The sequence below is a fragment of the Zophobas morio genome, unplaced genomic scaffold, assembly GCF_036711695.1.
Source record: "Zophobas morio isolate AGI-343-1 ecotype UQ-CSIRO unplaced genomic scaffold, CSIRO_AGI_Zmor_V1 ptg000006l, whole genome shotgun sequence".
Lineage (NCBI taxonomy): Eukaryota > Metazoa > Arthropoda > Insecta > Coleoptera > Tenebrionidae > Zophobas > Zophobas morio.
Window position 1 is genome coordinate 16,566,549 of NW_026972111.1, and position 21,443 is coordinate 16,587,991.

Consider the following 21,443-nt stretch of genomic DNA (forward strand, 5'->3'; position numbering starts at 1 on the left):
TACAACGTTCAAACATAAGGTAATCTTGTATTCTGTAAGCTATTAGCACAAGTATTTTGAAATTGGTTATACGAACTATATGAAAAACAAGAATACATATGACGGAAACACTCCTATAAATTTGCGGGCTACGTACTACTACATTATTACTAGAAACATCGTACAATAGACTACAGCGCTTCTAGTTTTAACCCGTGGTGAATATTTTTGTTGTAACGATTTGTTTTTTAAAAATAGTTTTATTCTATTCCTTCAGCAACACAAATTTTACGATTGATCATACAGCATTTTCGAATAACACAAACCAGGTTGAATAATAAATATTTTTAGAATAGTTATGATTATCGCCTTAACAAAAACATTAATAGAGGTAAGCAGAAGAAAAATGACACTTCCAAGTGTACTTCAACAAACAGTAGCAACTTTAAAAAAATTCTTACAGTAAGTTATTTGTCTACTTAAAACCAAATTTATATTTTTCTGGTAGTTTTATAAAGGAAAATACATTTATATGAGGTCACATTTTCACACAAATGTGGTTGTAAATATACGTTTATCTATATAATTCCACTACATAAAATTAAATCAAATAACACACAAATAATATCCGAATTAATAGAATTAAGTATGGTTTTATTTTTAATGAATTTCCAGAACAATAAATATTTTTTTCTACTCATTAAGGTTGAAGTTTGTCATTTTCCCATCGCTGGCAGTGGATGAAATTTCATTTCACCCTCTAGTGGAAAAATACTCGGTCGTCTACGATTTTAACGGGTCGTCCAGCCTGAGCGTTTCGCAGCTAGCGAAACGTGTCGCGTATCGCCTGCACCGACCGCACCGTCCGCTTCGCGCGCTTCGAAAATCATGACGCCTAGGCTGGACGACCCGTTAGTGTTTGACGTTTAATACTGCTAGTTTACACAAGTGAAAACAATGAACATGAGTGAGACTGACGAAGTTTCTGAAGAAATTTTGAATGCTGCCAATGCGGCATTTTCGAATCTGATACAAGTGCAGTTATTGATACAGGAAGCAGCCAACTAAGTTTAAACAAAGATACAAGTTCAAATAATACTTACGATAAAAGTGTAAATATTATTGGTGATAATTGCACAAATTGTTCTATTACAGTTAATGTATTTCAAAAATAAAATACCTACCATAAACAAACATTTATTTCCTAATTTCTTAGAAAAAATAGTATATGCAACTCGCGGATGAAGAAATTTCAACGGCTCGAGTTTCTTTTTCGCACTCGCTCGTTGCACTCGCTCGTGTGAAAAAATCACTCTCGCCGTTGAAATTCAACTTCATCCACTAGTTCCATAATGTACTATTATATGAGGTCACATTTTCACACAAATGTGGTTGTAAATATACGTTTATCTATATAATTCCACTACATAAAATTAAATCAAATAACACACAAATAATATCCGAATTAATAGAATTAAGTATGGTTTTATTTTTAATGAATTTCCAGAACAATAAATATTTTTTTCTACTCATTAAGGTTGAAGTTTGTCATTTTCCCATCGCTGGCAGTGGATGAAATTTCATTTCACCCTCTAGTGGAAAAATACTCGGCCGTCTACGATTTTAACGGGTCGTCCAGCCTGAGCGTTTCGCAGCTAGCGAAACGTGTCGCGTATCGCCTGCACCGACCGCACCGTCCGCTTCGCGCGCTTCGAAAATCATGACGCCTAGGCTGGACGACCCGTTAGTGTTTGACGTTTAATACTGCTAGTTTACACAAGTGAAAACAATGAACATGAGTGAGACTGACGAAGTTTCTGAAGAAATTTTGAATGCTGCCAATGCGGCATTTTCGAATCTGATACAAGTGCAGTTATTGATACAGGAAGCAGCCAACTAAGTTTAAACATAGATACAAGTTCAAATAATACTTACGATAAAAGTGTAAATATTATTGGTGATAATTGCACAAATTGTTCTATTACAGTTAATGTATTTCAAAAATAAAATACCTACCATAAACAAACATTTATTTCCTAATTTCTTAGAAAAAATAGTATATGCAACTCGCGGATGAAGAAATTTCAACGGCTCGAGTTTCTTTTTCGCACTCGCTCGTTGCACTCGCTCGTGTGAAAAAATCACTCTCGCCGTTGAAATTCAACTTCATCCACTAGTTCCATAATGTACTATAATGTTGCGCATGACACTCATAATAATCATTTGTTATCCATAGAGGATAATATGTAATTATAAGCAAGTCACCGTCATATTGTAACTACAAAATGAAAATATATAAAATATTTAAGTTTTATATTATTGTAGAGTGAAAAATAGTCTCGTTTTTTATGTCGGCTATTTATTAAACGTAGGTAAATGTTCATTTACCTACTGCCGTGAGACTTCATATATTGGCATGGATATTTTAGTAATAAAATCCTCAACAGTAATCAGTATAATCAATAATCGTTTAGTTTTCAAGCTTTTTAAAATTTTATCTAAGGCACTGCAATGACCTATTTTTTAACCACCGACTGGATAAGAAGGGTGTTATAACTTCTGTGTGTGTCTCTCTGACTCGTAGTTTCCAAACGGATGAATCGATTTCAAGGTATTTTTTCTTTGAAATTTGGTTTCATCGGGATGGTTCTCAGCTACGTTTGTTTAATGTTAATCGTATCAGTAACTTCAAAATCATCAATTGATCTCTGTCTGTTGCACCATAGCTCCAATTTCAGTGCATTTTTTTTTTTTTTGTTTTAAAGCGGGTTTAACTTGGTTCGCATAATCCTGAAAAATGAAAGAAAGAAAAGAAAAACTGAATATGTAGACTAGACTAGGCTTCCCATAGATGTCGTTTCTATAATGTAATTCTGGTAGTAACTATTTGTTTGAAATTAAATGAATACTAGTATGCTGAGTAATTTTTGTAAATTAATAAAATTGCAATTCACGATAATCTAAATTCACTAATACTCTAGTAGCTCGTCTTTATAATTTGTATAGCAAGATAAAGAGACAAAAATTGTTGAACTCGGGAATCACGATGCAGCATCTGCGATAATTTGCTTTTTTAAGTTGTGTTTGCAAAATCTAGAGTATTATCATCCACACATATCACAACATGGGCATTATTTGAGTCAAACAAATATATCAAAAAAATAATGAGACCTAGTATGGAATCCTGGGTCATCGGAAAATGATGCGTCAACTTTAACACACTGAGTATTATTTGTTAGGTATGAATAAACAAGCTTTATGCCAAAAGGAGAATAATTATAATAAAGTAATTTCCTTGTTTCTAAAATCTGCCTTACTAAGTAAGTATAGTAACAATACCGTTAACCGACAAATCTAGATTGCCCAGTGATAACCTACTACATTATTATTACTGTGACATACAAATTAAGGTGATATAAAAAAAAACAGCAAATTCACAATACATCTCTGAACAGATTTCATTAGTCTGTTGTAATAATCCACAATCGATGTTCTGTTTCATCAGTTCCATTACTCCTTCATGTGAATGAGATTGTCTAGCAAAATAACTAACCGTTGCATAATCAGTAATCATCGAGTTTAATACTATCGGCTTCCGATGCACTGAGCTAGTATAACATTAGCCACTTCTGTTGGTCGCTTTAGGGTGTACTTGATTTTATTTCTGCGGATTTGTAGTTAACAATTATATAAATTACCCGTATAATGAAAACGAGAATGATCTAATTGCATATTTTCTGTTTTGTCAATTCTAGCAGTGTTTAAACAACATTATTAGCACCATCACTGCCTTGATGGTCATTTTTACCACAATTAAGACATGCTAGAATTTCCTCCAGTAGTGCACATGTGTATTACTTATATCATTTTACCGATTTTTACTCCATAAGAACTGTTTTTAATATACCAGAGATACTCTTTAAACCACTATTTTGCTTTTTGAGGCAACTTTTCAATTCAATGTCGGTAATTTCCTGTGGTAGTCCTACAGTTTTAATGTAATGGTTAACTGTCGAGTTAACCTATCGTCTATGTCGATTTTTATGAAGTAGATAATCTCGGAAACTACTGAACCGATTGTTATCAAATTTTGTATGTATATTAAAACTATAGTATAGATGGTGAGACGCTAACCACAAGTTGGCTAATCATTTCCGCCAATAATTTGATGACGTCATCTCAAAAGATTATATATTAAAATAATTAAAATGTTATACAATAGTATACTTCAATACCTGTGGTGTATGAAGCCGGTTAGTTTTCCCTCTAAATATCCAAATTTTCGCAAAAAAATTTAGAAAGTATAATTAATTGTATAATAACCCTAATCCGATAAAAGTACAAATAGAACTCAATCGAGGTCGCTCATTATATATTTATTAAAAATATTTCAAGTATTTCCAAGTTCGTATGCTTTTGCACGAAGAGCTGGCGGCAGAGATTCAGAATCAAACATGACTTGAGGCATTAAAGCCGCACAAACAATATAAATGACACGAATATCGAAAACTTGTCAAAAATAAGTATCGTTAATATTGCAGTGACGAGCTCAGTGACACATAAAATTATGTAATATATCTATATTTTGTGAAACATTTTCTAAACTTGCTTAAGGGAGTTCTCATAAAAAATAAATTTCGAAAAATCTGGATATTTTATAGTACTCCAGGGCGAGGAAAGTTCTGTCGAAATAACCGTCGACCAATTTTTTCTTCAAACGTCAAAAAAACATGGCATTTTGTAACTCAACAAATGATCTTAAAGACAGACTTTTTCTGGCGCTACAGACGTCAGAAAAAATTAAACCATAGCAACAGTATCCAAACCACACTGAAGTTAAACACTTTGAAAGAAACATACGTAGAACTCCAAGTACAGTCGTTTATCCGCAACTAGACTGCCCTCGATCTTGTTGACCCAAGATTCTCTGTGGCTGCTGCAGCGGCTTTTGCAACGTCGGGTAGGGTACTTTTTAAATCCAACTTACTAGTAATTCTGTGGCAAATATTTCTCTTTTAATGAAAAATAATAAATAAATTAAGCGGTTAATAACTTAATTCATTCATTTTTAAAAATTGACAATTTCAATTTTTTCAATTATTCCTATAATTTTATTGCAGACGTTTAAAGAAAAAAATAGTATATTTTATTAGGAGAAAAGTGACTTTGTGGCTCGTCTGTATTTGCTGACCTCCCTTCGATCGGCAGTCAAACTTACAGACTCGCCACAAAAGTTCCAGGGTTGCTCCTTTTAAAATAATATACTTACTTCTACTATTATTTTCGAGATGACAAAACAATAAAAAAGAAAACTTGACTCATAAACATAGTAATTATTTCCTGTTTCTGTTATAAAAATGCCAAAATTTTTAATAAGTTTGATGTTAAGTTATGTGGAAATATTCTGTTTACTAATAAAAATACATATCACTGGGGTGAACTGAAACTGAAATGTGGCCAGGAATTGTCCATAAAATCTAGAACTTACGGTGTATTGTGAATAGAATAGAACATTCTGAAATACACTGCTAGATGTAAGGTAATAAAACCATGGTGGTTCAAGATTGTCTACGAAATAATGAAATTACGATAGGTTATACAGTTCGTAACATAAAACGATCTTGCTTGACTTACCACATTTGTACTGTATTTTAAAAATTAAATTAACGTGAACTAATTTAAGAAATGATTGAATTTATACTATAAAAATAAATTGTTTTATGGAAAGACAATCAAAATTTAGAAAGAAACGTACAGGTGGAACGTTAAATTAACAATAAGAGAGTTCACAAAAATGCTTGATTAAAACACTCATGTGCTGGTAGCTTTTCTGCATTTAAAGTAAGCGTTGTAATCAAAATCTTGCACAAAACTTACAAATTACAAATAAATGATTTTAACTGCAACGTACTAAAATTAATATATAAATCAACTAACTTATCGATCCACTCGATAAACACAGATGAAATTACTAAACTACATGTTCGAAGCTATCTTACAAATTTATTTTCAGAATTTTTCTCGTTTTTCACGTTTTGTTAATATCGAGACAGAATGATACTGTGCAGTAAATTTAATAAAAGCTATAATGAGGTCACAATTAGATTGCTGTGTTTCATTTGTGCGATTAACTGATTATAATTATAATTATAGTTAATAGAAAAGGCATGACAAGTCTTGAAAATTTCCAACACAATATATATAGATATAGTTACACTAGACATCACGAACACCATCTAAACTGCAACAAGCCGGTCAAAAAGTAATCAAGGTAAGATTTCGGTAAATACTCATAACTGAAACCATAAAGAAATAAACCTTAAGTACCTATTTAAGATTTATTAAAAGAACGTGATGACTATATTTTTCAGACTATTGGATAATAAAATATTCATTATTACATATCATTAAACAGAGTTCATAAGGCAGCGAATAAAGGGAATATTTTTATTTTATCGCCAATACTACTACCAATTCAAACCATCAGTCTTTTGATATAATATAAATAAGTAATGATATAAAACAATTACAGATAAAATAACCCAAACCAGGAATTTTTAAGAAGTTCACAACTGAACAGTGGACACAGTCTTCTGACAAGAAAGTGTAGTTTTTTTTCATTTACTTAGAGCTTATTTATTTAAAACGACACAAAAATGTATTCTAGTTCCACGGATTCTAACTTTTGACATCAAAACAAGTCATCGACCAGATAATATGGCTGTACAGTAATTTGTAACCGTGTTAGCCGAGTCGTTGTGTAATCTACTCAATTTAATTATTAAGTGTGCAATTTTTCCTGGTGTCTGGAAAGAGTTAGTCCTGTATATAAGTCTGGTTTTTAAGTAGCAGACATCAGTATGTAGATATGTCGTGGATATCAGTCAAGACATAAACATAGAAAATTACAAAAAGTTCCTTTTTAAAAACAACATCCGACTGCTACAAACCGAAGAAGATTAATAATTAGTTAATAACATTTTTCATTTTGAAGGTAGCCCTGATTATGGAAGTTATTGTCGTTCCATTGAACTTTATCTAATGAAAACAAATCATGTTCATGACCATCAAACAGCGTTTCTTGTTGACATTCCGGCCACAAAAAATAACGTAACAAGCCAGTTTTCAACTACTGATTCATTTTATGATATTGATAAAAAGTACATTTCGTAACGGCCATCAATAACTAGAAATTCATTCTTTGTAAATTTCCTAAAAGGCAAATACACGGTACAAATAATTGGAATTAATAAACTTAGTTCGTTTGGCAAAATAGTAGCCACTTATTTAAATTTACTAAATCCTGAAAAATATACGGGCCACTGGCTGCGAAGATCTTCAGCTACAATATTTACCCTTGGAGAAGCAAATATCATGGCTTTAAAAATGCATGGGGGATGAAAATCCAGCGGTGTGGCTAAAACCTGTGTTGACAGGTCATTAATAAATAAAATAAATGCCGCTACAAAATTCTACATCAATTAGAACCAGTTTGTACTTCGGGTAAAACGCGATCGGAAGAATGAAGACCTAATTCCAAAGCCGGAATATCAAATGTTTCAGATTTAAAATTGAATAGTAAAGTTAATATTGCATCTCCCCCTAGCATCAACTGTAACGTGACAATCAATTTTGGAACAAATACATTTTTTATTCAGTCGTAGATAAAATAGTGTATTTTACTCGCATGTAATGGGCTTACACTCGGAGGAATTCCACTTCTCTCTTCATCCTCGTGTAATAATAGCCTTGATTACTTGATTGTTAAAGAATATACTATTAATATTTCTGATTGTAGGAAAAAATTACTAGTTATTTGTGCCGCACATTAAACGTCAGACACTTTGTAACTTATTTTAGGAAGATTATTAGTTTATACTCAATGAAAAAATAAAAACAAATAGTTTTTTATTTTTTATAGGTTGCCGAATATTTTAAATGTTGTTGTTATTTTCCAACAATCTTTTGTTACATTATGTCAGTTTTTCTATAAATTCATTATAGGCTGACCTTTTAGTTTCTTTAATTGTTTTGTAATAGCTGCTTTTAAAAGGTTATAGGCAGTTTTATAAACCGGACTAAGAGTTTCTGTGCAATTATTTTTAGCAAAGAAAGAATGTCTCTCACTTGATTCAGACTAATATTGAATTGAGTGGTGGGCGATATGTCAAGATTAGCGGAATTTTTTCTCAAAAGAAATTGTTAAGTTTCTAGTAAATATTACATAATAAGCAAATTATGTCAATGTTCAAAAAAGACTTCAGTATTAACGTAGCTATAAACTCTATGTTCATGCCTGCATTGTCCTACTGATAATGCATTTTAAGGTTATTTGTATTAATTTAATAATTGTATTAATTATGAAAATTGTTTCTCTAAAATTTTATTTTTTATGATAACCCTTAAATGTTAAAATAGAAATTTTAATTCTTTCAATCGTGTATAAACAATTCTTAAAAATATGTTACTAAAACACAAACAACACCGAATATACTTTTGTTATGACGTTTTTAACTTTCTGAGAAAATAGATAAATAAACTTTAATCGTTGTTCTGCCATCATTAAATCACAGACAGTAACTTGATAAATTTTCAGCAACGTCCTATTCTAAGACAAAAAGTAAAATACTTAATCTTTAAAAATATGAAGACACTGTTATAATATGAATAATTAAACGTGCCACAAAGTAAATATCAGTCAGATTTATTTAAAAAAACTTTTAGATGACGTCATGAATTTTTTGGAAGGAATAAGCAGATGAATTCTGATTAGCGTTAACATGTTGGCGATAATCGTAAAGGGAATGCAAATGTTCTGAGTAATCGCTTTTATAGTTTCTAAGTTAAATGGTAAAACTTTGTTGAAAAATTTTAAATTATTTCCAAACATTTATCTAATAAATCACAGGTGTAGAAGCAGCATTTTACACATTTTAGAGAAGAATTCATTTACAAAATTTTGAGATATTTCTTAAGGATAGGTAACAATAATTGTTCGCGTTTTACCATTTGCACCAGATTCCTTAAGTACCTAAGGAATCTGGTGCAAATGGTAAAACGCGAGTACTTTTAAAATTTAACAACAGTCAGTCGCGTAATTTCGGCACCAGGGTCTAATAAAATTGCCAAAAACGACATTTTTTTATTGTACTCATATTATATCATTTACAACATTTATTATGCTCCAAGCACTAAGGCACTAGTACTTAGTAGTGTAAAGTTTAATAGCATCAGCACATCATATACATAGATCCCATTAAAATTGGTGGCTAGTTAGAGCGTGAAATATTGACTATATTTTTGATATACTTAAAATAAGTTAATGTAATATCATGTTTTCAAGAACTCGCTAATTTCCTTGTTGGAAATACATACAATACATACAATACACAATACGTTAAGATCACAGGATAGATAATAATACGTACACAACAAGCAACAACCAAAACTGACCAGTAATATTCTCGATCGCGTTAAGATCACGTAATGATGTTGCTGAAGGTGATAAATTTACAATTAATTCAAATTATTCTATCGTTTCTCATTTCAATCACCACACAAGCACAGAACAGAAATCAAATATTGGTGGTCAGTCTCGTCACCTTTACGTATTATAATCTATAAACACAAAAATCATCTAGTTTGTGCCACTCATTTTTTAACTTACTGATGTCTTTAAGAATCCTTTGCATTTACTGTGATCTCACAGACAACGGGAAACTTGTTAACCGGCGAATGATCAAGTATCTTCAAATTTTCAACTATACTCTTTAGGCCATATTGGGTATTACATTGTGTCTACTACAATGGGTCGAATGCACATAAACTCCAGTGAATGTTTTTATCAAATTTCCTTCTCATGCTCTCCGATAAAATGTATACATTTCAGTATTTTTCTAATATAAGTAAAAGCATTTGCTTATCGTTTATTCATATAGCCGATCATGGTTTTCTCCTAATATTGATTTTCTTTTTCAGATGTGTATAACTCCTCCAGAGGCAACATCCTCGTCGGAATGCCAACAATAGCAATAGTCTGTACTGTAATGTCTTGGCTTTTACTGAGATGATTCCTAGGAGTAGAAACTGATATTCCAAGAAAATAACTTCCACGAATTTTATGTGATAAATAATTAATATAATGATATTATAAATGTGTTTGTAAATAACAGCAATTATATTGTATAAATGTTAATGTTTTCAGACAAAGCTATTAACGCGGGAGGTTGTTAAGTTTTCTCCACTATATTCAGTCATAGTTATTCGAAATATAACCAATTTATTAACTCTTAACTTGTTCGCAGTTTAACAAAATTTGCTAAACTTACATGGAATATACTTCATCTTACAAACAATATAACAAATTAATTTACAAATAAATGATTTGACAAAGATGGTTTACAAAATATTTCAAAAGACAATACAGCGTGCGTATATTTGTTTTTTATCTTTTTTTTTGTGTAATTAACTTTACACTTACTATTGGTTTAAAAAACGGGGCAAATGACAGTTACATGAACGTCTTATTCCAGTTACTTTTCATTGAGCTATGAGAACCTGATTTGCTCATCTTGCCCTTTTTTTTGAAAGCAATTGTAAATCAAGCGGCGAAAAAATGTTAGCAAAAATTTTGAAAAGGAGTACCAAACCTGGAATGTTTTTGATGAGCATTCAGCTTCATTCTGTTGATAGCGGTTGTCTATATGTATATAATGTATGTACAGTAGGACTTCGATTATTAAGAGTGATATTTCTGATTAATTTTGTCAGATGTACACATTTGTAAAACTTACACATCTTTGTTATATTTGTGGAGCACACATCTACAAAAAAGGTCAACTTTTTAGTCTTTTTTCAGCTCAACAATATCCAGGATGAGTCCCTAAGCGTGCGTTCCTCGATATCTGATTAATTATTAGAAATAAAAGAAAAAGTCAAAAACCAAAATTGTACGGTTCTTTCAAAAGTACACTATAAAATTATTTTTGACTATACAGAATGTTCTGCTTTTAAGGCATAACATTCTGTATAGTCATAACATAGTTTTTTAATGAAACACCCTATAAATTTTTAGATATTTTGATTAACCTCTTCTTAAACTTTAGAACCACTGTTTATTTTTGAAATTTTGATGGGGCGTTGCCGCGTTATTCAACCTTTCTTTTTTTTTAGCAATGGAAAGGTTCGCAAAAAAATCACAGTAAGGTTATTTTTAAAATCTTTATATAATATTTTGTGCAAAGATAAGTATCTAATAGAACACCCTATGTTTTATTACTGTGCCTTATTGTATTTTTTGTTCTCTTTCTTTTATGTTAAGTATTGTCTAGATTTAAAGTTACTGCAGTTTTTTACTTTTTTAAGAAACACATCGACATATTAGAAGAATGAAAACAATAAATTAAGTAAGATATAGGAATAAACTACAGGTTCTATTTGAAAAAAATGAAATATCGATACTTGAAAATCTTATTATAAACACTCTGTTAGAATTTCTGCCGCAAAATATCGCAACACAGATTTTAAAAATAATGTGTGAATACTTCCATTGGCAAAAAATTTAAAAAAATAGAAATGATGTGGTAACATCGCACAGAATTTTAAAATAAACTTTAGTTATGAAACCTAAGAAGCCAATGAGAATATGTAAATATATATATGGTGTTTCCTTGAAAAAACTCATTTTTGTGTTAGAGGTTAAAAACAGAACACTCTGTATAGTAAAAATACTTTTAGAGTATAGTACTCAAAGAATCGTACAGCTTGGTCTTTGATTTTTTTCTATATCTAATAATAATTATAGTGAAATATCGAGGACCCTAGTGACTCACCCTGTATACTTTCCTCAAAGGACCTTTTTTCGTAGATTAATTTATGGTTTTTACTTTTTAGAGTAATAATTAATGTTTAAAAGTGTACGATGCGGAAGGAAATCAGAAAAAATGAATTTGGGTAATATCATATCTAGAACAAATCATGCTTGTGGAGTATTCTGTTGTGGATGTAAATGAGCTAAAGAATAAACGTATCATTAAAGAAGAAGGTTTGCTTGGTGCACAGGTGTACAAATTGAACGGTTTATAAGCGTTTTTCATCGATTAATATGAATCCAGCGAAATAACAATCCACGATACCAGCCACATAGAACGTCCATTTTCAGATTTACGAGGTAAACTATTAGTAAAAATAAAAATGAATAGTAATATATTTCATATACGTATACATTCTTTTGACACAAAAATTTTAATGTTTCTATTTACAGTTTGACGAAATTAAATTTTTAAAGAAAAAGTAAAATAATCGGACTAAATAAAATTGTGTTCTTGAATAAAAGCATAGTGCTTATTAAAAGTTATAATTTTCTAACTTTTATGCCAATTATGAATATGTAGCAAATAGAAAACACAAAATAAAATTTGGTCCAAAACAACATTGACTAGTAAAAAAATTGACAACGAATGAAAAAGTGTAGAGGCAAAGTGTAACTACTTACATGCATCAATTTCTTTACTTCCCTTACCTTTTATACTTTTATCTTCAGGCGCTATATATGCAGAAACATTTTCTTTATCTATTTTCATATCATGCGAAAATTAAAAAAAAAAACATTTGTATAAAAATAGTACTTAAAGATGTAGGTGTAAATTGTAAGTAAGTAATGAATAACTAAGAAATCCTTTGTAACTTACTTTCAAAATTTCCACTTTTTTCTGACTTTTTTATTAACAATAAAACAAGACAGACATTATAAATCATTCTCACGATGTATTATTTTTACCACATGTACATTTCACACCAGTGACGACGAAACTTTACTCGCTGCATCATAAGTAAAGGGGCCGTTTTAATTCATAAGCGTACCAAACACCAATCAAGGTCGCACATTTACTTATACGATAAGTGGTCGCTCGAGATTTTCGACATGTGCAATGGGTACCTGATGCCCATGTATTTATTTATTGCACCTAAAAAACAATCTATAACAACTGGACACAATGCAATACAGTTGACCAACTAATTGATCGGTACCGCACCGCGTTACTCATGTGCACGTATGTGCTGATCCGCATAGTTCTTAAACTCACGATGCCTTTCTTAGGATCTTTAAGCTATCACTGACATAACGTAGCATTAATTTAATTATGTTATAGAGGTGTGTCTAAACATAAAACATTTGGAATTACATTAAAAATTAAAAAATCTAATTTATATTTTAGTTTATTTTTACATTGAATGCTATCTTTCTGTAAGAAATTCATTCAGATGTAAGCACCAGTACGCCAAATACACAAAACGGGTAAGATTGTGTTAGAGAAAACATTCTTTCCACAATATTTAAATGGATTTAAAGTCGAATACTCTTTTCTTAAGACTGAAATATTTTAGAAGTGTCATGGAATGAGGAAAAGGTTTTGGCAGCATAATCATTTTAATCGGATGTGGGTAACTATATCTTTATACAAAAAATTTGATATAAAAAATATTAAAAATAGATGTTAAACATAGTCGATATCCTTCTGTATTCGCACTGTTTAAATAACGCGTTTGCTTCTTTCAAGAATAAAATTTGTTCGCTTATTTTTTGTTACATATTTTTCTAGTTAATGCCGTTCCCCAACAAGCGAACAAAATTTATCGGCTCGATGTTTTTAATTTTACGTACTTATAATCTGATACTTGATACTTTGTAAGATATGTATATTTTTGTACAGCAAAGTTTTCATATTAACTCTTTGTAAAATTCGAAGAATTTATTTGTGATGTATATAGTAACACAAAAATGGTGCATAAATGCTGCAATTGGCGTACATACTTCGAATTTTATTACAAGTTCCGGTGAAACCGTTCTCTCCAACTTCGTTTTGAATATTAAATGAAACAAATGTATCTAAATTCAAATGAAATAATAATGCTATATTCTATTACAGGTTACAAAAAGCTGCAAATTGTTTAATGAATGTATTTGTCTATTACAAAACAGGAGACAAAAAATAAACTGTATTTTGTACCTGACATTTTAATTAGTATCTACCTCCTTCCTAATTGAAACAAACACGCCGAACTAAAGTTACCGACGACGTACGTGGAAAGTTTAGAACAAGAAAGATTTTTTATTACCGCGTAAGTTATAAAAGCACAGTCTAATAAAAATAAATCTTTACTTAGCTTGATGAAGCGGCGATTTTGCGGATCATAAATTCATAAATAGCAAAAATGTCAAGGCCGTACGCGACTTGGGCATGCCATTATTTACATCAGGCTTCATATATCTTCACTTTGTTATTCGTCTTCAACAAGGCAAACGATAAATGAAAATTCCCCGGATCACCACGGACAGGAAGACGATTGTAACGATACTACCTTTCCTGATTTTTATTGAAAAGCATGATTGATCACCCGATTTTTTTTCCTGTATACGGACAGATTTATCACTGACGAATAAAATCAGCAGTTATAAAGATATTCATCATTTTTATATCTTTTCAATAACGTGAAAAATTGCCAATCGAACAACTTTATACCTTTTACTGGTAGGTAGTAACTTGCAAACCACACAAAAACAATGTTACGGAATGAAAAATATTGAAAAAAATCTACATTATTTTACGTCAAAGAACAAATGGTGATTGATCTTCAGTGTTCCCAATACATGCTAGTATATTGTGTATTGCATCTTTGCATCATCGGATTGGAAACACTAGGTTTCTCTTCTATAATGTTTGCGACATCTATTTGCGACTAGCGCAACCAGTTCCATTGAAACAAAACTTTTGTTGGTTTTCTGGAAAGAAGAAAATGTAGTAAACTTTAAAAAAAAAATTTAAAGCCTTAAGTTGTTAATATATATATAATTTCCAATACGTTTAAAAATACGATTCGCAATGATGCTCGTTTAAACTGTTATTACTTAGTTATAACAAAAATACGGGGTCACTGCTAGGATGTATGGTCTAGAACTAACCTGTTTTATAATATCTTTTTTACTTGTAATTTGGATTTTATAGCTTTATCTGAAACCTGGTTGATAAAAAATCAGTCGAACAGTGAAATTTTTCCACACGATTACGTACCATTGGAAAGGATAGAATTATAATTTTCTAGGTTTCTCTAGGAGTTTGGGTGTTTTATTCGCTCCAGAAACTCTTATGTTCTTATGACAAGTGAATCTATCGTCCATCTTTAATACGTTACCTACCATTGATTACCATCGTTTGTGTACAAATTTCTAATAGAAAAATAGAAAAACTGCATAGTCCCACACTCACAACATTTGATAAATATGAACCTTTCATTCATCTGCCAAGCACTATTGAAGTAATTTATTTTAGCAAAGCAGTTATTCTGGCTGATTTTAATCTTCCCCATTTTTATTCAGATCCACTTGAAAAATCTGCAACTCTTTAAATAAGTTTGCACTTTTTTTTAACTTTTCTCAATGCAATAATATTTATTATCCCAGTAAACACAGTTGTGATGTTGACGTGACAGGTACGTACTCACAAAAGAACAATAAGTACATCGCATGATTATGTCTTAACGATATACCTGGAACGTAAGCTATATAACATCACAATGGAGTACTCATGCTATGTAACAAACACGTAATGTTGACTACATTTACTAGATATCTCATTATTATGTCGCAGCGATATAGCTTGCATATAAGCATTTAAAAATCACACTGTGGTACTCTTGTTATGTAACTAACACCTAATGTTAACTGCATTTACTAGATATCTCATTATTGTGTAGCAGCGATATAGTTGGCAGGTAAGCCTTGTAACATCACAATGGAGTATGTAACCAATAAGTAATGTTAACTGTCGTTACTAGATATCTGATTAATATATACATATACATTCTTCGGAATGTTTTATTTTTATTAGTTAATTATGCAAAGTGTTTTTCAGTTGATTTTACAAAATGGCATGTTAAATCGAAAATTAACGTTTCTGACAGGGCAACAGCAAAAAATATTTAAAAACATACATATCGAGTATTATATAGCTCTATTTTATACTTATTATTTATGTTTGTGTTGCAAGTAAATAGCATATTCATAAACAAAAGATGCTGAGTCTTAAAAAAAGAAATTTCTTCCCTGTCTTAAATCTTGCACAAGCGAGATGACGCCAATAGTGAGTTGCTCTTAATTTTTTTTTTCATATTATATTTCCTGTAATTATATTTATTTATAATTTTATTTTTATATGTCCATAACAACCTGCGCTTTATAAAACAGAACAAGAGAGTTAATGCACATAGTTTATGATCAGAATTAAAAAATGTCCCATCTAACAGGTAATACGAATTAAGACTAGTAATGAGACATTATTTTTTAACCTCTGCCTATACGTCACTGCCAAAAAGGAACAATTATACATATACAGAATTTTGAAATGAGCTCGAAAAATAAAATGATATATTTCCTTATTTTATTAATTCTAATGCAAAATATGTTGATCGGCAACAAAAGAAACAAAAAGAAAAAAATCGAAATTAAAAAACTAATCTATTTCAAGGTCAGCGATATCGTTCTTAAATAAAAATGAATTAAACAATTTCTTCACTTTGATCGTAAGGAAAACAAACAATAATTTGAATACGAAACAATAATTGATCATCGAGTTTTGTGTATTGACTTTCGCACTCAGTTATAGGTATATCTGTTTAACATTAAATTTTCAAAAGTTTAGATTTTTCCAATGTAATCTTGGGCTCTAAAATAAACTGGTAATGTATAATGTATAATTATAATTGAGTATTTTCGTGGTTGATCTTTAAATTATTATTTATTCAAAAAATTCACTTAATTTCATATCCAATATGTAACTAACTGAAAACTGATAATAAAGCAGCAGATATGACGAAATAGTGTAGACTTTTTTTAATGTCGGTAATATAGTGTATGTATAATAAGAAGAGAGCGGAAAATATGCAGCAAAATTTTGGGAAATATGATCATATGACATGCATCAAATTTATGCAAATATGCAATAACTTTCTTAATATATGCAGAGATATGCAGTTGCATATGCTCCAAAAATAAAAAAAAGCGTAATAACCCAACAAAATTTATTTACAAATTGCAAAAACACCTTACCTTTTATTACAAAAAATACATAAATCACATTGCAAAGTGTTTAATTAGATCTCACTGACAAATAAATGACATTTTTTAAGATAATATTCTTATACTCAAAAATAAATATAGGTAAACAGAGCGAATTAAAAAATAGTAATCGACTATTTAATTACTATTTTGGTAACAATTTATTTTTAAATATTTTTCGAAATATTCTAACAAAAATTTTTCCGGTGATTCTAAAGTATGTATTTGTAAATAGAAAAACTGCGTACTGCGTCCACAGATGTAAAAATACTTATCGGATTAGAGCAAGCACAACAAAACACAGTTCCTTCTTGAAGAATAAGTTCAGGAAAAGGTTTAATGCATAAATTAATTTGAGTTATCTACATATTGACACACATCTCTATCGCTTTAAACACTTAAATGCAAACTCACGATGAAAAATAATAGGATAACGTCCCTTCGACCACCATAAAACATACCATTAATACACTTAAGTAACGAACAAAAATATTGAAATGAACGGTATTTCCAAAAGTAATTAGGACCCGAATTTACCTGGAAGGATGGCTTAACACCCAGTGGTTCCTCCAAACTACCATAAAACTCAAACCTTTCCCAGTTATTTGCAATATGATTCATGAAATTTCGTTTTTCTAGAAAAATGCCGATCGAATGGCATTTTTTTTCAAAGTAGCACAAAAATTGATAAAAATGCAAAATATGGACCCGTTACGTGAAATATGCAGCAGAAGGCAAATATATGCAAATATGCAATTTTTTTTATAGCTGTATTCATTTTTAATTAGCATGATTCGTTCACATATTAAATATCAAGACTTATATGCAAAAAATAACGGATATACAAATTTCATAAAATCCGCTCTCTAATAATAACCAATTCATGGGGTATGTTTCTGTTGTTGTCATCGTTTGACACCACTGTATTTACAGTATTTAAGCAGGTATACGTTTCCGCCCCTAAAATCCCACGAACGGCATCCTTTGCCCACGTAAATACAGTAGGTACCTGGAATGAAAACAGAAACAGAAATAGTTTTACAACACCTTATCAAAATTTAAAAAAACCACTATGGTATTATTTGAAATTTATTGTTAAAGATTATATGGTCAATTAGATGTGGGTCGTCGTATTCTTTAAAAAGTGACCTTCTGTTCGGGTTTCGGTTTTACCTACCAACCGCAACCCTTGTCAACAAGCGTCCCCAACTTTCTCTTCTACCTGCAATGTATCGCTTCCGATTTTAACAACTTGGTACATAGACTTCGAACCGTCAACAACAAGTAAATACAGTGTTACACAGCACATGTTTGTGTTTCATTTTATATCAATCTTTTTCGGTACGTATGTATGAATAACAATCATACATCCAACATTGGTCCTTCGAGCCGGATCTCTCCACATGTGTGATCCAGTGCTGTGAATTCAACAATAAAACGCGGTGGTGCCATTTTTCGACGCCTGTATCGGGAGACGTGATCTACCGGCCATCGGAGTTCCCTACCGGACAGGAGAGCAGCGAATCCAGCCCATCCAGTCGTTTCATCCAAGGTTCCAAGTGACCTTATCACGTTTTTGGTAATTTTCGACGCCTGTATCGGGAGACGTGACCTACCGGCCATTGGAGTTCCCTACCGAGCAGGAGAGAAGCGAATTCAGCCCATCCAGTCAATTCACCCAGGCTCCAGGTGATCTTATTACGGTTTTGGCAATTTTCGACGCCTGCATCGGGAGACGGGATCCAGCCATTGGAAATTCTCAACCGGACAGGAGAGCAGCGAATCAGTCTAGCCGTCCCAGGTGCCAGAGGGCCTTATTGCGGTGAGTGGGTTCCAACTATTCCTTTTCTTTATCTATTTCCGGTAAAGCACGCATTCGACCGTAATTGTACGTCATTTTATTTAAATTTCATTGGCAAGTACCATTTACCTTGCCCGAACTGTACCAGTTTTACGTATTTCAACTAAGCGGTTTTTCAAATGGTTATGACGCGTTCGCAAACTTTCGATACTCCACACATGGCAGGCGCGGAAGGTGACGACAATGCCAAAACATTTTCGGACTCAAATCCTACACCAGAGGGTGCAGGAAATTTACAAATTTTATTCTTAAAAAGAAATCGCATTCACGACGAAATATCGCGTTTCAAGTTGTGGTTTGAAACAAACAATCTAAGTACATCCGCTTCTCGACTAAGAGTAAGATTGCGCGATTTTGTACGTATTAAGGCTCAGTTTGACAAAATCCATTCTCAGATTGAAGCTCTTGATGACGCCACCCCCGATTTAGAACAAGCTACCACAAGACTTTATTTTGAAAACGCGTATTACGATTTATGTGCAGATGTCGAAGATGCTATTGAACAAAAACGCGTTAACACATCTTCACCTGCACCGCAAGGTAACGCACCTACGAGCACACCGTCACCATCGGTGCAGTTGCTCCCGAATGTTATTAAACCGTTTAGCGGAATTTATACTGAATGGCTACCTTTTTATAATACATTTAAAACACATAAGGTGTCTACATTTACAGCGGCAGTAAATCGCAATAGTACACAATCCACTTGTTATTTTTGTAAAAAATCTCATTTAATTTACAACTGTGTTACCTTTTCAAAACTCAGTGTTTCGGAAAGAAGGTCTCAGGTAGATAGGTTGAAATTATGTCAAAATTGTCTCAAACCATCGCATACGTCCGATAGCTGTAAATCTATGTCATGTAAATTATGCCAATTGAAACATAATACACTTTTACATAGTGACCAACCCTCCCATTCAAACGAAAACCAGCCTAGTACCAGTGGAGTTTATTGCTCATCCGCCCTTTTTCCACAAGCCGTTTTGTCTACAGCAATAATTCTAATAAAGGATTGTAAAAACAAATTTCAAAAATTCCGGGCTTTGTTAGACGTGGGTTCAGAATCGCATTTTATTACTGAAGCCGCCACTAACAAATTGGGTTTAAGTACAGAAAATGCAAATGTGGTCGTAGCAGGTATTCAATGTTCAAATACGACCGCTAGACAAAAGGTTCAGGTACAGATCGAGTCGTTGCATTACTCATTTACAACAGCTTTAAATTGTCTGGTAATCCCAAAAATTTCGAAGAACATACCTGTCCGTACCTTTTCTAAAGATGAGCTGGACATACCTGAAGCGGTGAAACTTGCCGATCCTAATTTCAATTTGTCACAGCCAATCGATCTGTTAATCGGAGCTGGATTATTTTGGCAACTGTTATGTGTAGGTCAAATTCAAACGATAGGACATGGCTTAATATTACAAAAAACTTTATTAGGTTGGATTGCAGGAGGGCCCACCAGTAACACTCGTCAAAATCTACATTGCGCGGTCAATAATGTCAATTTAGAAAACCAAGTTGAAAAGTTCTGGAAACTTGAAAGTTATTCAAACGATGATAAGCCGCTCACAGCTCTTGAAATACAACATGAGAACTATTTTATTAACAATGCCACTCAATTATCCAACGGACGATTTCAAGTCAGATTAACATTTAGCAAGTGTTTCCCAATCTTGAGGGATTCGGAAGAAATCGCGCTTCAACGATTGTACTCATCGGAACTTAAGTTCGCAAAAAATATTATGTTAGAAATCAACTATCATAATTTTATAAAAGAAAACATTAATTTAAATCACATGCTTTTACTAGGTTCATTGACAGAGCAAAAAATCGAAAGTAAACCCCATCATTTTTTGCCTCATCATGCGGTTTCCAAAACTGACGGGGTCACTGAAAAGATTTGCGTAGTGTTTGATGGGTCAGTCAAACCATCAGTCGGAAAAAGCATAAATGCTTGTCTCAGTACAGGGTCAAAAGTACAAAACGACATTTCCGATGCAATAATTCAATCTATAACGCATGAGGTCGCTTTTACTGCGGATATTTGTAACATGTATCATCATATTTTATTTCAACCCGAAGACAGACGATACGAACAAATTTTGTGGCGGGATGATTCTCATTTGACAACTAACCACATGAATTTTCATTTCATTCCGCCTTCCACACCACATATGGGGAATGTCTGGGAAGCAGCGGTCAAATCTGCGAAAAGTCAGCTGAAGCGCGTTACTGGTGCATTTTTATTTAATTTCCAGGAAATACAGACGTTGCTAATACAAGTCGAAACGTGCTTGAATTCGCGCCTGTTAACCACCATGTCCAAAGATCCATATGACCTAACTCCTTTAACTCCCGGTCATTTCCTCGTTGGAACCCCTCTAACTGTTATTCCAGAGGATAACGTCACCACGGTCTCAACGAACCGGCTCTCCAGGTGGCAACAATTCAACCACACTCAGCAGCAATTTTGGAAACGGTGGACAC

General features: G+C 32.1%; 1 protein-coding gene across 1 annotated transcript in view; it reads left to right on the plus strand.

Moving 5' to 3' along the window:
• The window catches only part of LOC135123728 (uncharacterized), a 498,763-nt gene extending 484,806 nt beyond the window's left edge, over window positions 1-13,957 (plus strand). Inside the window, exon 5 of the mRNA XM_064048592.1 lies at window positions 9,958-13,957. Within this exon, the coding sequence (XP_063904662.1) occupies window positions 9,958-10,049 (92 nt within the window). The 3' untranslated portion in view covers window positions 10,050-13,957. The remainder of the gene's footprint in view (window positions 1-9,957) is intronic.
• The last annotated feature ends 7,486 nt before the right edge of the window (window positions 13,958-21,443 follow it).